This window comes from Ursus americanus, chromosome 11, assembly GCF_024610735.1.
Source record: "Ursus americanus isolate L20-20 chromosome 11, mUrsAme1.1.p, whole genome shotgun sequence".
NCBI classification, from domain to species: Eukaryota; Metazoa; Chordata; class Mammalia; order Carnivora; family Ursidae; genus Ursus; species Ursus americanus.
In genome coordinates this window covers 26,529,805-26,544,056 of record NC_142137.1, presented here as the reverse complement: position 1 = coordinate 26,544,056, position 14,252 = coordinate 26,529,805, and the positions used below count along the sequence as shown (strand labels likewise).

The following is a 14,252-nucleotide window of genomic DNA, read 5'->3' as shown; positions in this document are numbered from 1 at the left end:
GTTCACATTGCCACCTTCACTGAGAATTACTTAACTGGTATCTTTGCACCCTGGAGATCCAAGGTCCCAGGCAGGAGCACCTGACTAATCCAGCCCAAGTCATATCCCCACACCCTGGCTCTCACAGAGTGAGGGAGGGAGAATCTGGCCCCTTTAGGGTCTTTAGAGGGTGGTGGGTCCCGTGGAGAGTTCCCCAAATAGGAAACATCCCCAGATGTTAAGGAAGGGGAGGAAAACACCAAACAGATCCACTAAAGAAAGGCTGAACTTAGTCCATTCTGAACTGCATTGTGAACTAAGGAGTTACCTTTTTTCCTAGAAGGAAGCAGAGCCAACAGAACTTTTCATAAAGAGTGTGACATAATCTTTGCTTTTTTGGAAAAAGTTTTAGGGCTGTGCAAAAACAGGGCGGAGTAGGGAAAGCCTGGTGGCCGGATGACCACTTGGAACACTAATATAGTAGTGTGGCCTAGAGATGATGACAGCCTGAATTAATGGCTGTGAGGAGGGAAGACCTGGATCCCAGGGAAAATCCTTACGTTTTTTTTTTTGTGCAGAGGCTAGATTTTTCTTGCTGCCGGGACTTGTTTACTTCTGGGTTGCAATGATATACCAGATAATTATGTTTGCATATTTGGCTGCTAGGTGACATTACCTTGTGTTGTGCTTATTTGCTCTTTCATTAGAATTGTTAGAATTTTCTACTCTTGACAACTGCATAAAGATAATATATTGACACAGAGGAAAGTTTAATGATGCCTGAACGGACTTACCCATTTCATAAATGAATCATGATTTCCAGTATATCCTCTTTTTCGCCCAAGCCCATGATGTTTACTATATTATGCCTCTTATAATAAAGTTATACTATTCTTTTATAATTCAGAACTTGTAGTACAGAAGCTGAGAGGCACACAAAAGTTAATCATAAATACTATGGACATAATACTTCATTCCCGGATGTCAGATAACACAGTATTATTACAGTCTCTTAATTAAAAAGAAAAGGCTTAAGTGACATAAGGTAGCGACAGTGATACCGTAAAAGTGATTTCATTTGTGTTTCCTAGATTCTTAAGAAATAGGGCAGGGCAAGGTATGTAGCTTGTTAAATCAGGTGGCAACTTATGTATGAGAATGGTGCCCAAGGTTTGAAGTGTATCCCATTGGATGTGCTGTGCTCCCCAAATGAATGCTACCATGACGGAGGCCGTGTTTGCATTTTGGATGTCCCTTTGTAGAGCTAGACGAGATCACACAAATGTTAGCTGTCCCTGCCAGAAAGGCTGCCAAATGAAAACAAGAGCTGGGGGCATCTGGGAGCATGAGAGCAAGACTGAAATGACACGAAAGCACAGCATATTCTCTTCCCTTCCCCTGGTCCCATACCTCCTATGGATACGGCGTCCTTGCTTTCCCACTCGGAAAGGACGTGGCCTGGCTCTGGGCAGCTAATCGGTACTATCTCTCAAGATCCAGAACATATGGTAACCAAATCCATGGCACTCACATGTTACCCAAAATTACTCAGAACAGAAAATTCCCAGTCTGTTTCTTTTCCCAAAGGGACCGACTAGTGTTCCTTTCCACACCTAGCTTGCAATGTAGGGGGTATCTAGCCGTGTGTTCTCTGTCTGGCGCGCTGGTTAAGGTTAGTCAAAGCTTCACTACTAAAGCGTTTTAAAGAGTGTGTTATTTAAAAAGGTTGGAAAGACTTGATATATTAAAATGAAACAAACTTCTGTAAGTCATTCATTTAACTTTGCTGTTACATTATCTACTGTTAATGCTTTTGAAATATATATTTTTTAAATTATTTGTTAGAGAGAGAGAGAGAGCACAAGCAGGGGGAGCTGCAGGCAGAGGGAGAAGCAGGCTCCCTGCTGAGTTAGAAGCATGACAGGACTGGATCTCAGGACCCTGGGATCATGAGCTGAGCTGAAGGCAGATGTTTAACTGACTGAACCACCCAGGCGTCCTTGCTTTTGAAATCTTATCACTGAAAACATTATTCTGTGGTATTTTTGGTCATTTCTAAAACTTTATTCCAAGACACTGACCTGCATTATCTTTTTCTTCCTAATTTTAATAGCATGCTTTTGTGTTCTTGGACATTTCTATTGATTTTTATCCAATTGGAAGACTGGTTTTTGAGGTGAGAGGCTTTTTGTTGTTCTTATTTATTTTTGTTATTTTTTTAATAAGTGGGAGGTGGCAGTAGGAATCTGTAACTGTCAAAATATTAAATATTTAATCTTTTAAACCTTGTATTTTTATTTGTAGCTCTACTGTGATGCATGTCCCAAAACATGTAGGAACTTTCAAGTCCTCTGCACAGGAAAAGCAGGCTATTCTCAAAGTGGCATCAAGCTACATTACGTAGGTTCAATTTTTCATCGAGTAGTACGAAATGGTTGGATACAAGGAGGAGGTAAGTTTAAAATCTTAAATGCAACTTAATTGTAACGTCAAATCAGAATGTCCAGGATTTTGTTTCTCTACCTTTGTGAAATGCATGTAGAATTAGATATATTTATTCTAAATATTATGTATATATTGAAAGGATATTTTATATGGCCGAATGATTAAGATATTCATACTCTTTTTAAAAATGTCATAAATTTTGAAATAAACAAATTTAAAGTTTTGTTACCCAGAATATTCCAAATTAAAAAGCAATATAAGATAGGAATACACCATTTTTTATATCAAAATATAATTTTAAATGTTCATCTAAATAGGGGGCACCTGGGTGGTTAGGTTGGTTGAGCACCCAACTCTTGATTTCGGTTCAGGTCATGCTCTCAGGGCTGTGAGATCGAGCCCCTGAGTCATCGAGCCCCGCATCAGGCTCCATGCCCAGTGTGGAGCCTGCTGAAGATTCTCTCCCGCTCTCCCCACCTCTAAAAAAAAAATATGCTCACCTAAATAAATAGGAGTACCTAGAAAATACAGTACCTAAAGAGACATTCTAAAGGTAAGAATTGAAAACAACTTATTTCTCACCAAAGATGTTACATTGTGACAGTGTAAAAGTAAGAGCCAAAGCATTTTGTTCTTCATTTTTGCTTTCTTTTCAGGTCAGTCCTTTGCATTCACACAGACTAGGTCTCTAACAACACAAAATTAAATTTCAAGGCCTTTTGGGAGGTGACCCATAGGGAACAATCAGGCAGCAATTTAAAAATAATTGGCTTAGGAGATTTGTTTGAACTTGATGAAATATGCAGAGGCTTAAATTAATAATGCTTAATTATTTTTCAACATTCCGGAACATTCTGAGGCTGATAAGAAATATGTAGATTTAATCCGGGCATTTGTATGAAAATCAGTTTTCTGATTTTTTTCAGTTTTCCCTCAGTTTCTCCAAAAATGAGATCATATCACTCTAGTGTTATCTAAACTCATTATTTTCCCACTTCATATACATATATGGTATGTTTTCCTATGTCAATAAACATAAACATGTACAATTTTTAGGGTGTGCCTAGTTTTTCATATATTGCTCTACCAACTTATAGTTGGCCCTTGAACAATAAGGAGTTTGAACTGTGGACCCACTGACTTTTTACAGTGCAGTACTGTAAATGTATTTCCTCTTCCATATGATTTTCTTTTTCTTTTCTTTCTTTCTTTCTTCTTTCTTTCTCTTTCTTTCTTTCTTTCTTTCTTTCTTTCTTTCTTTCTTTCTTTCTTTCAGAGAGAGTGAGAGAGAGAGAGAGCATGAGCAGGGAGAAGGGTAGAGAGAGAAGCAGGCTCCCCGCTGAGCGGGAAGCCGGATGCGGGACTCAATCTCAAGACCCTGGGATTGTGACCTGAGCCAAAGGGAGATGCTTAAACGACTGAGCCACCCAAGCGTCCCTTTTCCTTTTAAAGATTTATTTATTTATTTATTTATTTGAGCGAGAGAGCACACCTGTGGGGTAGGAGCAGAGGGAGAGGGGGAGAAAGTCTCAAGGAGATTGTGCTGAATGCAGAGCCCCACGTAGGGCTCGATTTCATGACGCCGAGATCATAACCTGAACCAAAACCAAAAGTTGGATGCTTAACTGACTGTGCCACCCAGGTACCCCTTCCTTATAATTTTCTTAATAACATTTTCTTTTCTCTAGCTTCCTTTATTGTAAGTGTGCAGCATATAATACTTATAACACACAAAATATGTGTTGACTGTTTATGTTACTAGTAAGGCTTCTGGTCAACTGTAGACTATGAATAGTTAAATTTGGGGGGAGTTAAAAGTTATACTGGGCTTTTCAACTGTGCAGGGGTTGGCACCCCAACCCCTGCATTGTTCAAAGGTCAACTGTAATTAATTCCCCATTGGTGAACATTTCGATTGTTTTCAAGTATTTGTTGGTATAAAACCATCCTCAAGGGGGCCAATATCAGGGTCTCCTGAAACTTAGTTCAATGTTGACTATTATGTGCTGGGCTCTCAGATGCTATGTTCTTTTTTATTTTTGGCGTTTGGTTAGAGGTATACCTCCCCTTCCAGAGCCCCAGAGCAATATTTGGGAAAAGTAGGTCATAGTACTTGTTTGTTTACTTATTTGAAATAAAATTTCCAAGTAGTACAATGCACAGATCTTGGGTCATGATTTCAAATAATGAAGCAGCAATGTTAAGGACACTTTAGGAAAAAATGCTGATTACTAGATTCAAACCCAACTGATATATACCAGTTGTACCACTTAGTATGTAAGCACTTAGCATCTCTGAATCCGTTTCTTAATCATAATATGGGGAAAATTATAATATCACAGGATGTGGAAAGGATTCAGGATTCAGTGACATGGTATATTGGAAGTACCAAGCTCTATAAATGTTCTCCCTTCAGATACCAGATTCACACAGGGCTGTGGGGAAAATTCTGGAATATGGTTAATGTGGTTTTATGCGGTGCCTTAGGATGCCTCCCAGCACTACTGGTTGCCTGATGGGACCAGCAGGGCCTACACGGTCTACACTTCCCTAGCCTCACCTCATCCTCTGACATCTCCCCTCCCTCTGCTCCATACACTGGCCTCCTTGTTGTTTCCTAAGCACATCAAGCATACGTGTGCTTGAGGTCTTTTGTCATTTCCTCCGCATGGGACACACTCTACCCAGCTATGCCTCAGATATCCCCTTGCTTCAGATATCTAATCTGGATTTTTGCCCAGAGTTCATCTCAGCAAGACTTACCTGACCATCCTATTTAAAACTGCCCCTTTCCTATTCACACAGGTCTCCTTACCCCCTTCCCTGCTGCTCTCCTATCCCCTAATTGTTATTTTTAAAATAAAATATTTTATTTTGGGTTCATAGCACTTGTCATCACTGGATATACAATTACGTATTTCCTGGCGGATCTGTTTAGTGTCTGTTTCTCTTCATTAGACTATAAATAAGTTCCATGAAGGTACAGGATTTTATCTATTTTGTTCACTGTTATATCCCCAGGCTCCAGAACAGTGCCTGGTATACAGTAAGTGCTTAAAAAATATTGTTGAAAGGATGAATGAATAAATGAACAGATAAACAGGAAACATACATTCTACTCATTTCTAAAGTACAAAATGAAAGAAGAGATCAAGTCGTGAAGCCACTTTGGTGGGATTCTCTGTCTGTGGCTCCCACAAGGCCTGCTGCCTTCCGAAGGACCTCTTGAGATAGAGTTTAATACATCTTGTCATCATCATCATCATCAGTCTAATGATGGTGACGACGGTGGTAAGGAGAAGACGCATTCCCTCAGCGCGCAGTGCTGACGATGGCCACCCGCGAGCGAGCACGCGCTCTGCCCCGCGCTGCACTAAGTGCTGTCGGTAGAGGGTGATTTCTATTACCTGCGAGCACTTAACATTATTCCTGTCCATACAGATGAGGAAACAGGCTCGGAAAAGGTAACTAACATCAAGATTGAAATCGAAGTCATCTGATTCTAAAGTTTACTTTGAACCACTACTCTGCATTGCAGAACTTGTCATCGGAAGTACAGAAATAACATCAGATATATAAGGCTGAGTTCAAGTACTGATTGAAATGGGGTCAATATAAACTATTTCCCCGGGAGATGTGAAGCAAAGGGCAAGAGAATGGTGGGGGTTGGAGAGATAGGGCAAAGGAGTATCACCGATGTTGAAGTGAGTCAGTAGGGGTGGCGAACCACAGGCAGATTTGTCTGAGTAAAGCGAACTCCAGGATCAGAAGGAATTGGTGCTGGAGGACCTTCGACTTCCCCATTTCTGGATTTAGCCTTCAGCCATTGCAGTGTGCTCCGGGAGATGCCCAGGGCTCCTGGGGTGAATCACATGGGGAGTATCGGGCAGAGTAGGCTTGAAGACTTCAGGCTTAATGACTAACTTCGGAGCCAGTTTGTGAATGGAATTTAAATGCTACATGCCTGTCCTGAATAACTTCTCTCCGCATGCTTGCTGTTGCATCTGATTTCCTTAAACCGTGCACTTATATTATAGGTAACTCACTCACGCTGAGTTAAAATGGCACAGTCTTTCTTTTCTTTTCTTTTAAAGAGTTTTTATTTATTTGACACAGAGAGAGACAGCCAGCGAGAGAGGGAACACAGGCAGGGAGAGTGGGACAGGAAGAAGCAGGCTCATAGCGGAGGAGCCCGATGTGGGGCTCGATCCCAGAATGCCGGGATCACGCCCTGAGCCGAAGGCAGACGCTTAATGACTAAGCCACCCAGGCGACCCTGGCACAGTCTTTCAACAGAGATATATTGTACGCTATACTCAAGGAGGGTGAACGAGAGAGGAAAAGAAGTAAAGAGGTGCTGATGGGGAGGCTGGGGGTACAGAGCTTAGAGACCCTTATTCCCACCAGAGTCCGCTATTTCCAGTAGTCAGCTTTGTTTCCCTTTCACCTGTGAACAGAGAAGCAGTCACTTGTGCGTGGAGATGTTTACAGTCGGCGCACTGCCCGAGTCCAAGTATGTGTATAATGGAGATAATGCAAAATGGGACATGATAAATACTTTCTTAAAAAATCTCCACCTCATTACATTATAAGGGAACTTCTGTTCCAAAACCTGGCTAAATAAATGAATTATCACTCTGGGGTTCCAAGGAATGAAAATTTGAACACTGATTCTTTTTATACCATCTATTTTTATTCCTCCTCTAAAAAGACCTCACTGTTCCTATTTCATTCTCTCAGTTTGGTCTTTCCATTTTCCTAAAAAACAGGATGGACTATGGAATAACTTGTGAGGCAAGCAGAATTTATATGAAGACTCTTCCTTTAAATTGTGCCCACTGGGGCACCTGGGTGGCTCAGTCGTTAAGCCTCTGCCTTTGGCTCAGGTCATGATCCCAGCGTTCTTGGATCGAGTCCCGCATCGGGCTCCCTGCTCAGCGGGAAGCCTGCTTCTCCCTCTCCCTCTGCCCCTGCTTGTGTTCCCTCTCTCGCTGCCTCTCTCTGTCAAATAAATAAATAAATAAATAAATAAATTGTGATCACAATTATAATTTAATACTTCATCATTTCAAAGGTTCTGCATTATAATTTAGCCCACTTCAAAGAGTTATTATCAGAGGAAAAGATGGGATCATGAATGTTAAAGTGCTTACAAAATACAAGTGAAATCACTATAGTAATATTTTCACAGTTTAGATATTGAACAATTACATATCTTATAACTTACTCTAGTCATTGATATCAGTGGAATCATAATTTAAAGCATTTTCCCCTGGCCATTACCATACTCTTTTCTAGTCTCAAAATTCTAATGTTTGTTTATTGTTATTTCTCAGATATAGTAGAAGGAAAAGGAGATGATGGAGAGTCGATTTATGGACCAACATTTGAAGGTATGTGTCTTTAAATTCTGTTAGTCTCTATCAGCTGATAAGTCAAATCTAACAAGACTGGACAATTCACAACTTCGAATAGGATGGTGTTTGGGATAACACACTGAAAGTGGGAGTTAAAAATGGGATGGGGGAAAGGCACCCCAGTCCAGTCCAGAACTGCTTTGTATACACATTTTTTCACTTACCTAATTATATTATTCCTTTAGGCTGAATTTCTAGAATTAGTATTGTAGGGTCCAAGGGAATGTATATTTTCAAGGCTTGTAATTTGCCACGCTCATACCCAGAATTTGGTACTTTGATAATCATCCCATTAAGACTGCTATTGGGGATCCTGGGAAAATGCGGTCATGATGATGGCATAGTTTTTGAATTTTTTGAAATTCCAACATAAAAACAGACCGTATAAGTAGACGGAAAAACTAAAAACCTGTGGATGACATTTACAACAAAACTAGGTGACAAGGTATCTAAATGAATTCTCAGTACAAACAGATGAGGACAAACTACCTATAGCTATGAAATCTGCATGGCGTCTGCATCTGTGTGGGAGAAAGCTGCACATCTGGTGGACTTGAGAATAGCAGAACCCGAAAAGAGCCAACAGTGGGGAGTGCAAGGGGTCCCTGGTAAGGTTTGAGGCTGGAGCTGCCTAACCTCTCTGAACTCTTGAAACTGATCTGGAAGGGCACTCTTCCAGGACAGGCCCACAATGAGGAGGTGTTGCTGTGAATGGAATCACAGTTATGCAGGATAGAAGGGCATCAGTGACAAAGAGGGAATTGGGGACAAAGCCAGGAAATCTCAGAAAGCAAGTTGTCATATTGTCGAACACTACATGAAAACAACACAAGAGGGAGCTTGTGAAGTCAGAAAAGGGACCTTCCTTCTTAAGCCACACCTCCTTCTAAACACCTAGGAAACCTAATTTTACATAAAAACAGGCAACAAAAAGTTTCACGGTTCTTAGAAGTAAAAGAGAATAAAGAGCAGAGTAACATCACCACAGATCACAAAAGTACACTAGAAAGACATGCTCACAACAACAGACCAAAACTGTACCAACTTCAGAATGAGCCAGAAGACACTGAGAATATGACACAAGACAGGAACGAACTCATAAGACAGAATTAGAAAAACTTAGGGGTTGCAGAACTAGGCAAGAATTAGCAGTAAAAGAACATTTCAGAAATAAACTAGAAGAATGGCAAAAATAGACAAGGCAAGAAACAACAATTGTTGGAGAGGATGTGGAGAAAGGGGATCCCTCCTACATTGTTGGTGGGAATGCAAGTTGGTACAGCCACTCTGGAAAACAGTGTGGAGGTCCCTTAAAAAGTTAAAAATTGAGCTACCCTATGATCCAGCCATTGCACTACTGGGTGTTTACCCCAAAGATACAGACGTAGTGAAGAGAAGGGCCATATGCACCCCAATGTTCATAGCAGCAATGTCCACAATAGCTAAATCGTGGAAGGAGCCGAGATGCCCTTCAACAGATGACTGGATTAAGAAGTTGTGGTCCACATATACAATGGAATATTACTCAGCTATCAGAAAGAACGAGTTCTCAACATTTGCTGCAACATGGACGGCACTGGAGGAGATAATGCTAAGTGAAATAAGTCAAGCAGAGAAAGACAACTATCATATGATTTCTCTCATCTATGGAACATAAGAACTAGGATGATCGGTAGGGGAAGAAAGGGATAAAGAAAGGGGGGGTAATCAGAAGGGGGAAAGAAACATGAGAGACTATGGACTATGAGAAACAAACTGAGGGCCTCAGAGGGGAGGGGGGTGGGATAGACCGGTGATGGGTAGTAAGGAGGGCACGTATTTTACATGGTGCACTGGGTGTTATACGCAACTAATGAATCAACGAGCTTTACATCGGAAACCGGGGATGTGCTGTATGGTGACTAACATAATATAATAAAAAAATCATTAAAAAAAAAAGAAATAAACATGGGTCAAACGAACACGACAGATATGTATGTCTTAAAAGAAGTAGAAGATGGAAGGAGGGAATTTTTTAAAACCAAAAAGAAACGAAGAAAGCAAAAAGGATTTACAAGAAAGTGACAAACAGCTAGAAAGAGAAGATCCAACATATGGATGGTAAGTTGTCCCTAAAGGATTGAATGAATGCAAGGGAACGGAACAAATACTAAGAACTAATATTGAAAAAACCGTCCCGAATTTAAAAAGGATTTGATGTTCTATTTTTGTTTTTCACGGTGGTTACACAACTACACACAATTGTCAAAATGCATCGAACTGAACATCTAAAATCTGTGCATTTTATCGTATGTTTATACTTCAAGTAAAAATATGTGTATAAAAACTTGACATCATTTAGTGAAAGAGGACAATGCCACCTGATAATATTAAATCAGATAACATTAAATATTAAATCAGAACAACCAACACTAAGACATATTTTAGTAACATTTTGGACAGTTAAGAAAAAGTAAAAATTCTTTGGGTAGGCAGGCAAAAAGAGCAAGTGATTTATAAGGGAAAGAAAAGTAAGTTATCATCATATTCTTTGACATTATATTATCATGCCACAAGAGAATGGAATAATATATTTAAGATGCTCAAGGAAAGGCAATGTGCAGCCAAACTGCATCTGAATTATAAAGGGCACACAGACTTTTCAATATGTAAAACTTTAGGGAATAATGTTGCCACAAGCCCTTCCTGATCTTGAGGAATTAGGTGCAGAATGAGTTTCACACAAATTATGAAAGACCTTGACATAAGGATTGGTGATGAGCACTAATCACATAATAACTTGTAAAACTAAAATTTAATGAGAAATAAAGGGTGAGAGTATGATACGTAATGACTCTATCTTTAGCCTACCTTTTTAAAACTGGAACAAAATGGGGAGAATGTATACAAAAACTTTTAACTATTTTCAGTAATTATGCTGGTGATGGTATTAATACTGTTACTTTGAGACTGTTGTCTATGTAATACGGAAAAGGTAAGTTAATGATAGGATATCCTAAATTCATCATTTCGTGTGTCCTTGAGAATCATGACTTTCAATGTGCAAGAAGGGAGATGCAAATGAAATATGATAGAGGCCAGTACTGGAAATATCAGTTTAACCTCACAGAGTATCCGATCTACGTATTTAGCTCTATTCACTGAATTGGTCTACAAGGACCAACACAGGAGCATCACACGCTCCTAGCATTTAGACTGGTGTTCTGAAGTGTCATTTCTCACTTGAAAGAAACCAGGGTTCCTGGGAGAAATGGCAGGTTTCAGTTCCAGGACGGGAAATTACAAAATGAGCCTTGAACCTCATCTTTAGTCATGCAATTATCAGATAGAAAGAAAGCTATTAAAGATTTACTAGGGTCGCTTCAAAAGCCTGGGGAGACAACTTGAAGAGGCTCTCACTGGCCAAAGATTTGAACTTGAAAGAACAGTAATCGCAAATAATTGAAATCCAACAAATATTTTAAATCCATGAGTTCATAATGACATCATATTATAAAATAAAGCCTAATAGCTTATCTTTGGGGGAATGATGGGAAACAAATTCATTATCTTAGAAACTGATACATATAAGCAAAGAATCAAGCATTTATCTTGCCTTCCCTATATGAACTGTACCAAACTGTAGATAAGAGAAAATTGCTACTTATGAAAGCATTCCAATAGATAGGTGAGAAGGGGATAACAGAATTAGAATAGCACCATTTTGCTGCCCCCAGTGAAATAATGGATCTAGGCCTTTGCTGCATTGGTATCTGCTAACTTCACAAAAACAGAGACAACCAGACATTATGGGCCTTCTGTGGAAAGAACGCACACCAAAGGGACAGAACATGAGTCTGATTAAGCCTCTGGACCCAGCTACCAAAGTCCGCAGGAAATACAACCAGTTCTGATGTCCTCTGGCCTTAAAGATCTCTGCACTATGCAGAATCATGCATTAAAAACCAGAGGACTTATGGCAAAAGTGAGATACAAAAAAACCCTTTCTCAGTGACACATTAAAATATAGAGTAACCTGAAAAAATGGGAACAGTTTAACATATGTTTTATGGTCAAGAAACACAGAACTACTATAATAAATGTGGCACTCTACCTTGAAAGCTCCCTGACGTTTGAGGAGCTGGCGTGGGAAGAGTCGCAGCTTGTGAATGATTGTGACGTGGTGCAAGGAGGGCTCTGAAATTGGAGGCCAGCTGTAACATCAGACGTGGGTGGGTGCAGCTCATAACGCGGTGACCTGTGGCGGATGTCTGAGGTGTGTGTGTTCAGTGCAGCTCAGTTCGCCTGGGAGCCATTTTCGACATTTACCTGCTGTTTCTCCTTGACATCGCACATAAGCACGTGCGAGATTCATTATGCTCGGGTGTTCCCGATATATCGGTCAAGCTGAAACTAATTTGCCTTCTCAACACAAGTCTTATAGGCAAAAGGACAGGACAGAGAACACAGAAACATACTGAAATGCCCCATGCAGGTGTAATCAGCAAGCTTCAGACTGGGAAAAATTCTAGAGGTTAAACAGCTCAGGTTTATTAACAGATAAAAGTAAGTAAAGCGATAGAGGCAGACCTTGAAGATTAAAAGAGACTTAAAAGGCATAACAAGTCTTTTAAAATGGTAAAGACTGGGGCACCTGGGTGCCTCAGTTGGTTAAGCATCTGCCTTCAGCTCAGGTCATGATCCTGGGGTCCTGGGATCGAGCCCCGCATCGGGCTCCCTGCTGAGCAGGGAATCTGCTTATCTCTCTCCCTCTCTCCTCCTCTGCTCCTCCCCCTGTTTGCTCACTCACTCTCTCTCTCTCTCAAATAAATAAAATCTTAAAAAAGGGAAAAAAATAAAATAGTAAAGACTAAACTATACTACCTCGTAACTACTAATAGCTGTGGACTAACTACCAACACTGCTGACCTGAAGCCTTACCAAAAACATAAACAGTTGGGGTGCCTGGGTGGCTCAGTCGGTTGAGCATCTGCCTTCCCCTCTGGTCATGATCCCAGCGTCCTGAGATCAAGTCCCGAGCCAGGCTCCTTGCTCAGTGGCGAGCCTGCTTCTCCCTCTGCCTGCTGCTCCCCCTGCTTGTGCTCTCTCTCTCTGATAAATAAATAAATAAATAAATAAAATCTTAAAAAAAAAAACCCATAAACAGTGGATTAACATATTTTGTATGTTGTATGTATTCTTAACAATGAAATAAGCTAAAGAAAATGTTAAGAAAATCATAAGAGAAAATACATTTACAGTTCTGTACTGCGTTGAAAAACACCCACAAAGGAGTGGACCTCCACAGATCAGAGCTAGTGCTTTCAAGGGCCAATTCTATAAGGAAACTTTAAGCATGAGAGCATTTAAAAGTCAGGGGAGTGGTTACTTTTGAACTAGACCAGGCACTCTGGGGAAAGCTGGCCTGAGTGGGGATGAAAGGGTGTTTCCCTTATAATAACTAATAATAACTTTAACTATACATTAGTTTTCTATGGCTTTTGTGCCTAACTTTTAATACAATGAAAAGGTTTTAAAAAGGTCACATTGAACCAATACCAAAGTGAAGGGAAAAAGAAAGGCCAATTTCCTTCTCCGTGCCTGTGGGGCCGGCTTTATCAAATGAACCCGGGCAAGGGACACCAGTTATTTATTTATTCATTAATAAAACATTCAGCTCTTAGGGAGGCGCCTACATGGTGCTAGGACCTTAGGACACAAGGATGGTATGACCACACTTCTGGCCCAAAGATTTTAGGTTTGGTGCGGCCAGATACGGAAACAGCTTAGCTACAGGCACAGTGCCAACGACGGTTACAGAGGAAGAACAAGGCGCTGTGGGAAAAGAACCAACAGCTGCCTGGGAGAGCTGGGGGCAGCGGCCCAGAGTAGCTTTTGAGCTGGGACTTAAAATAAACCACTGCAGATGGAAGGGATGTTCCTGGATGCTTTCCTGATAGGCTTAATCCCTGATGAGATCCACCCTATCGGTCCACCCCACAGCTGCCGTCAGATCACACAGACTCCTGTTTGGAGGCACGATCTCAGACAACTTGGGCCTTCTGTCCAGCAGGAGACACCTCTCTTCGCTCCTCTCCTTGCCTGCCCCCTGGAAAACCCTGTGCCTCTGGTGATTGTCCCTCACCCCTATCCTTACACTGCTACGGAGATTCAGTCTCCAGATGGAGGCAGCTGTCCTCTGGTACCTGGAAGGCCCAGTGTTTCGGGAAGCTTCCATTACGCAGGATGTCTGGCAGGTGCAGAATGAGAAACTCAGTAACCCACCAAAGGAAAAGGAGGGATGCCCCCACGGAGAGAAGAGTAACTGCTCAGAACAGCGAAGCATGGGTTCCCTCCCTCTTGCACCCCTGGGGGTGTGTGCACACTGGCCAGCCGGCCCTTCCTCCTCCAGATCTCTCTCGTTGAACCCTA

At 41.1% G+C, this 14,252-nt stretch overlaps 1 protein-coding gene across 2 annotated transcripts in view; it reads left to right on the top strand.

Moving 5' to 3' along the window:
• The window catches only part of PPIL6 (peptidylprolyl isomerase like 6), a 33,414-nt gene that overhangs the window by 8,582 nt on the left and 10,580 nt on the right, over positions 1-14,252 (top strand). For both annotated transcript variants that reach the window (XM_045798460.2, XM_045798459.2), the window contains 3 exons: positions 2,093-2,155; positions 2,284-2,431; positions 7,761-7,817. In XM_045798460.2, coding sequence (XP_045654416.2) covers positions 2,093-2,155; positions 2,284-2,431; positions 7,761-7,817 — 268 coding nt within the window. The remainder of the gene's footprint in view (positions 1-2,092; positions 2,156-2,283; positions 2,432-7,760; positions 7,818-14,252) is intronic.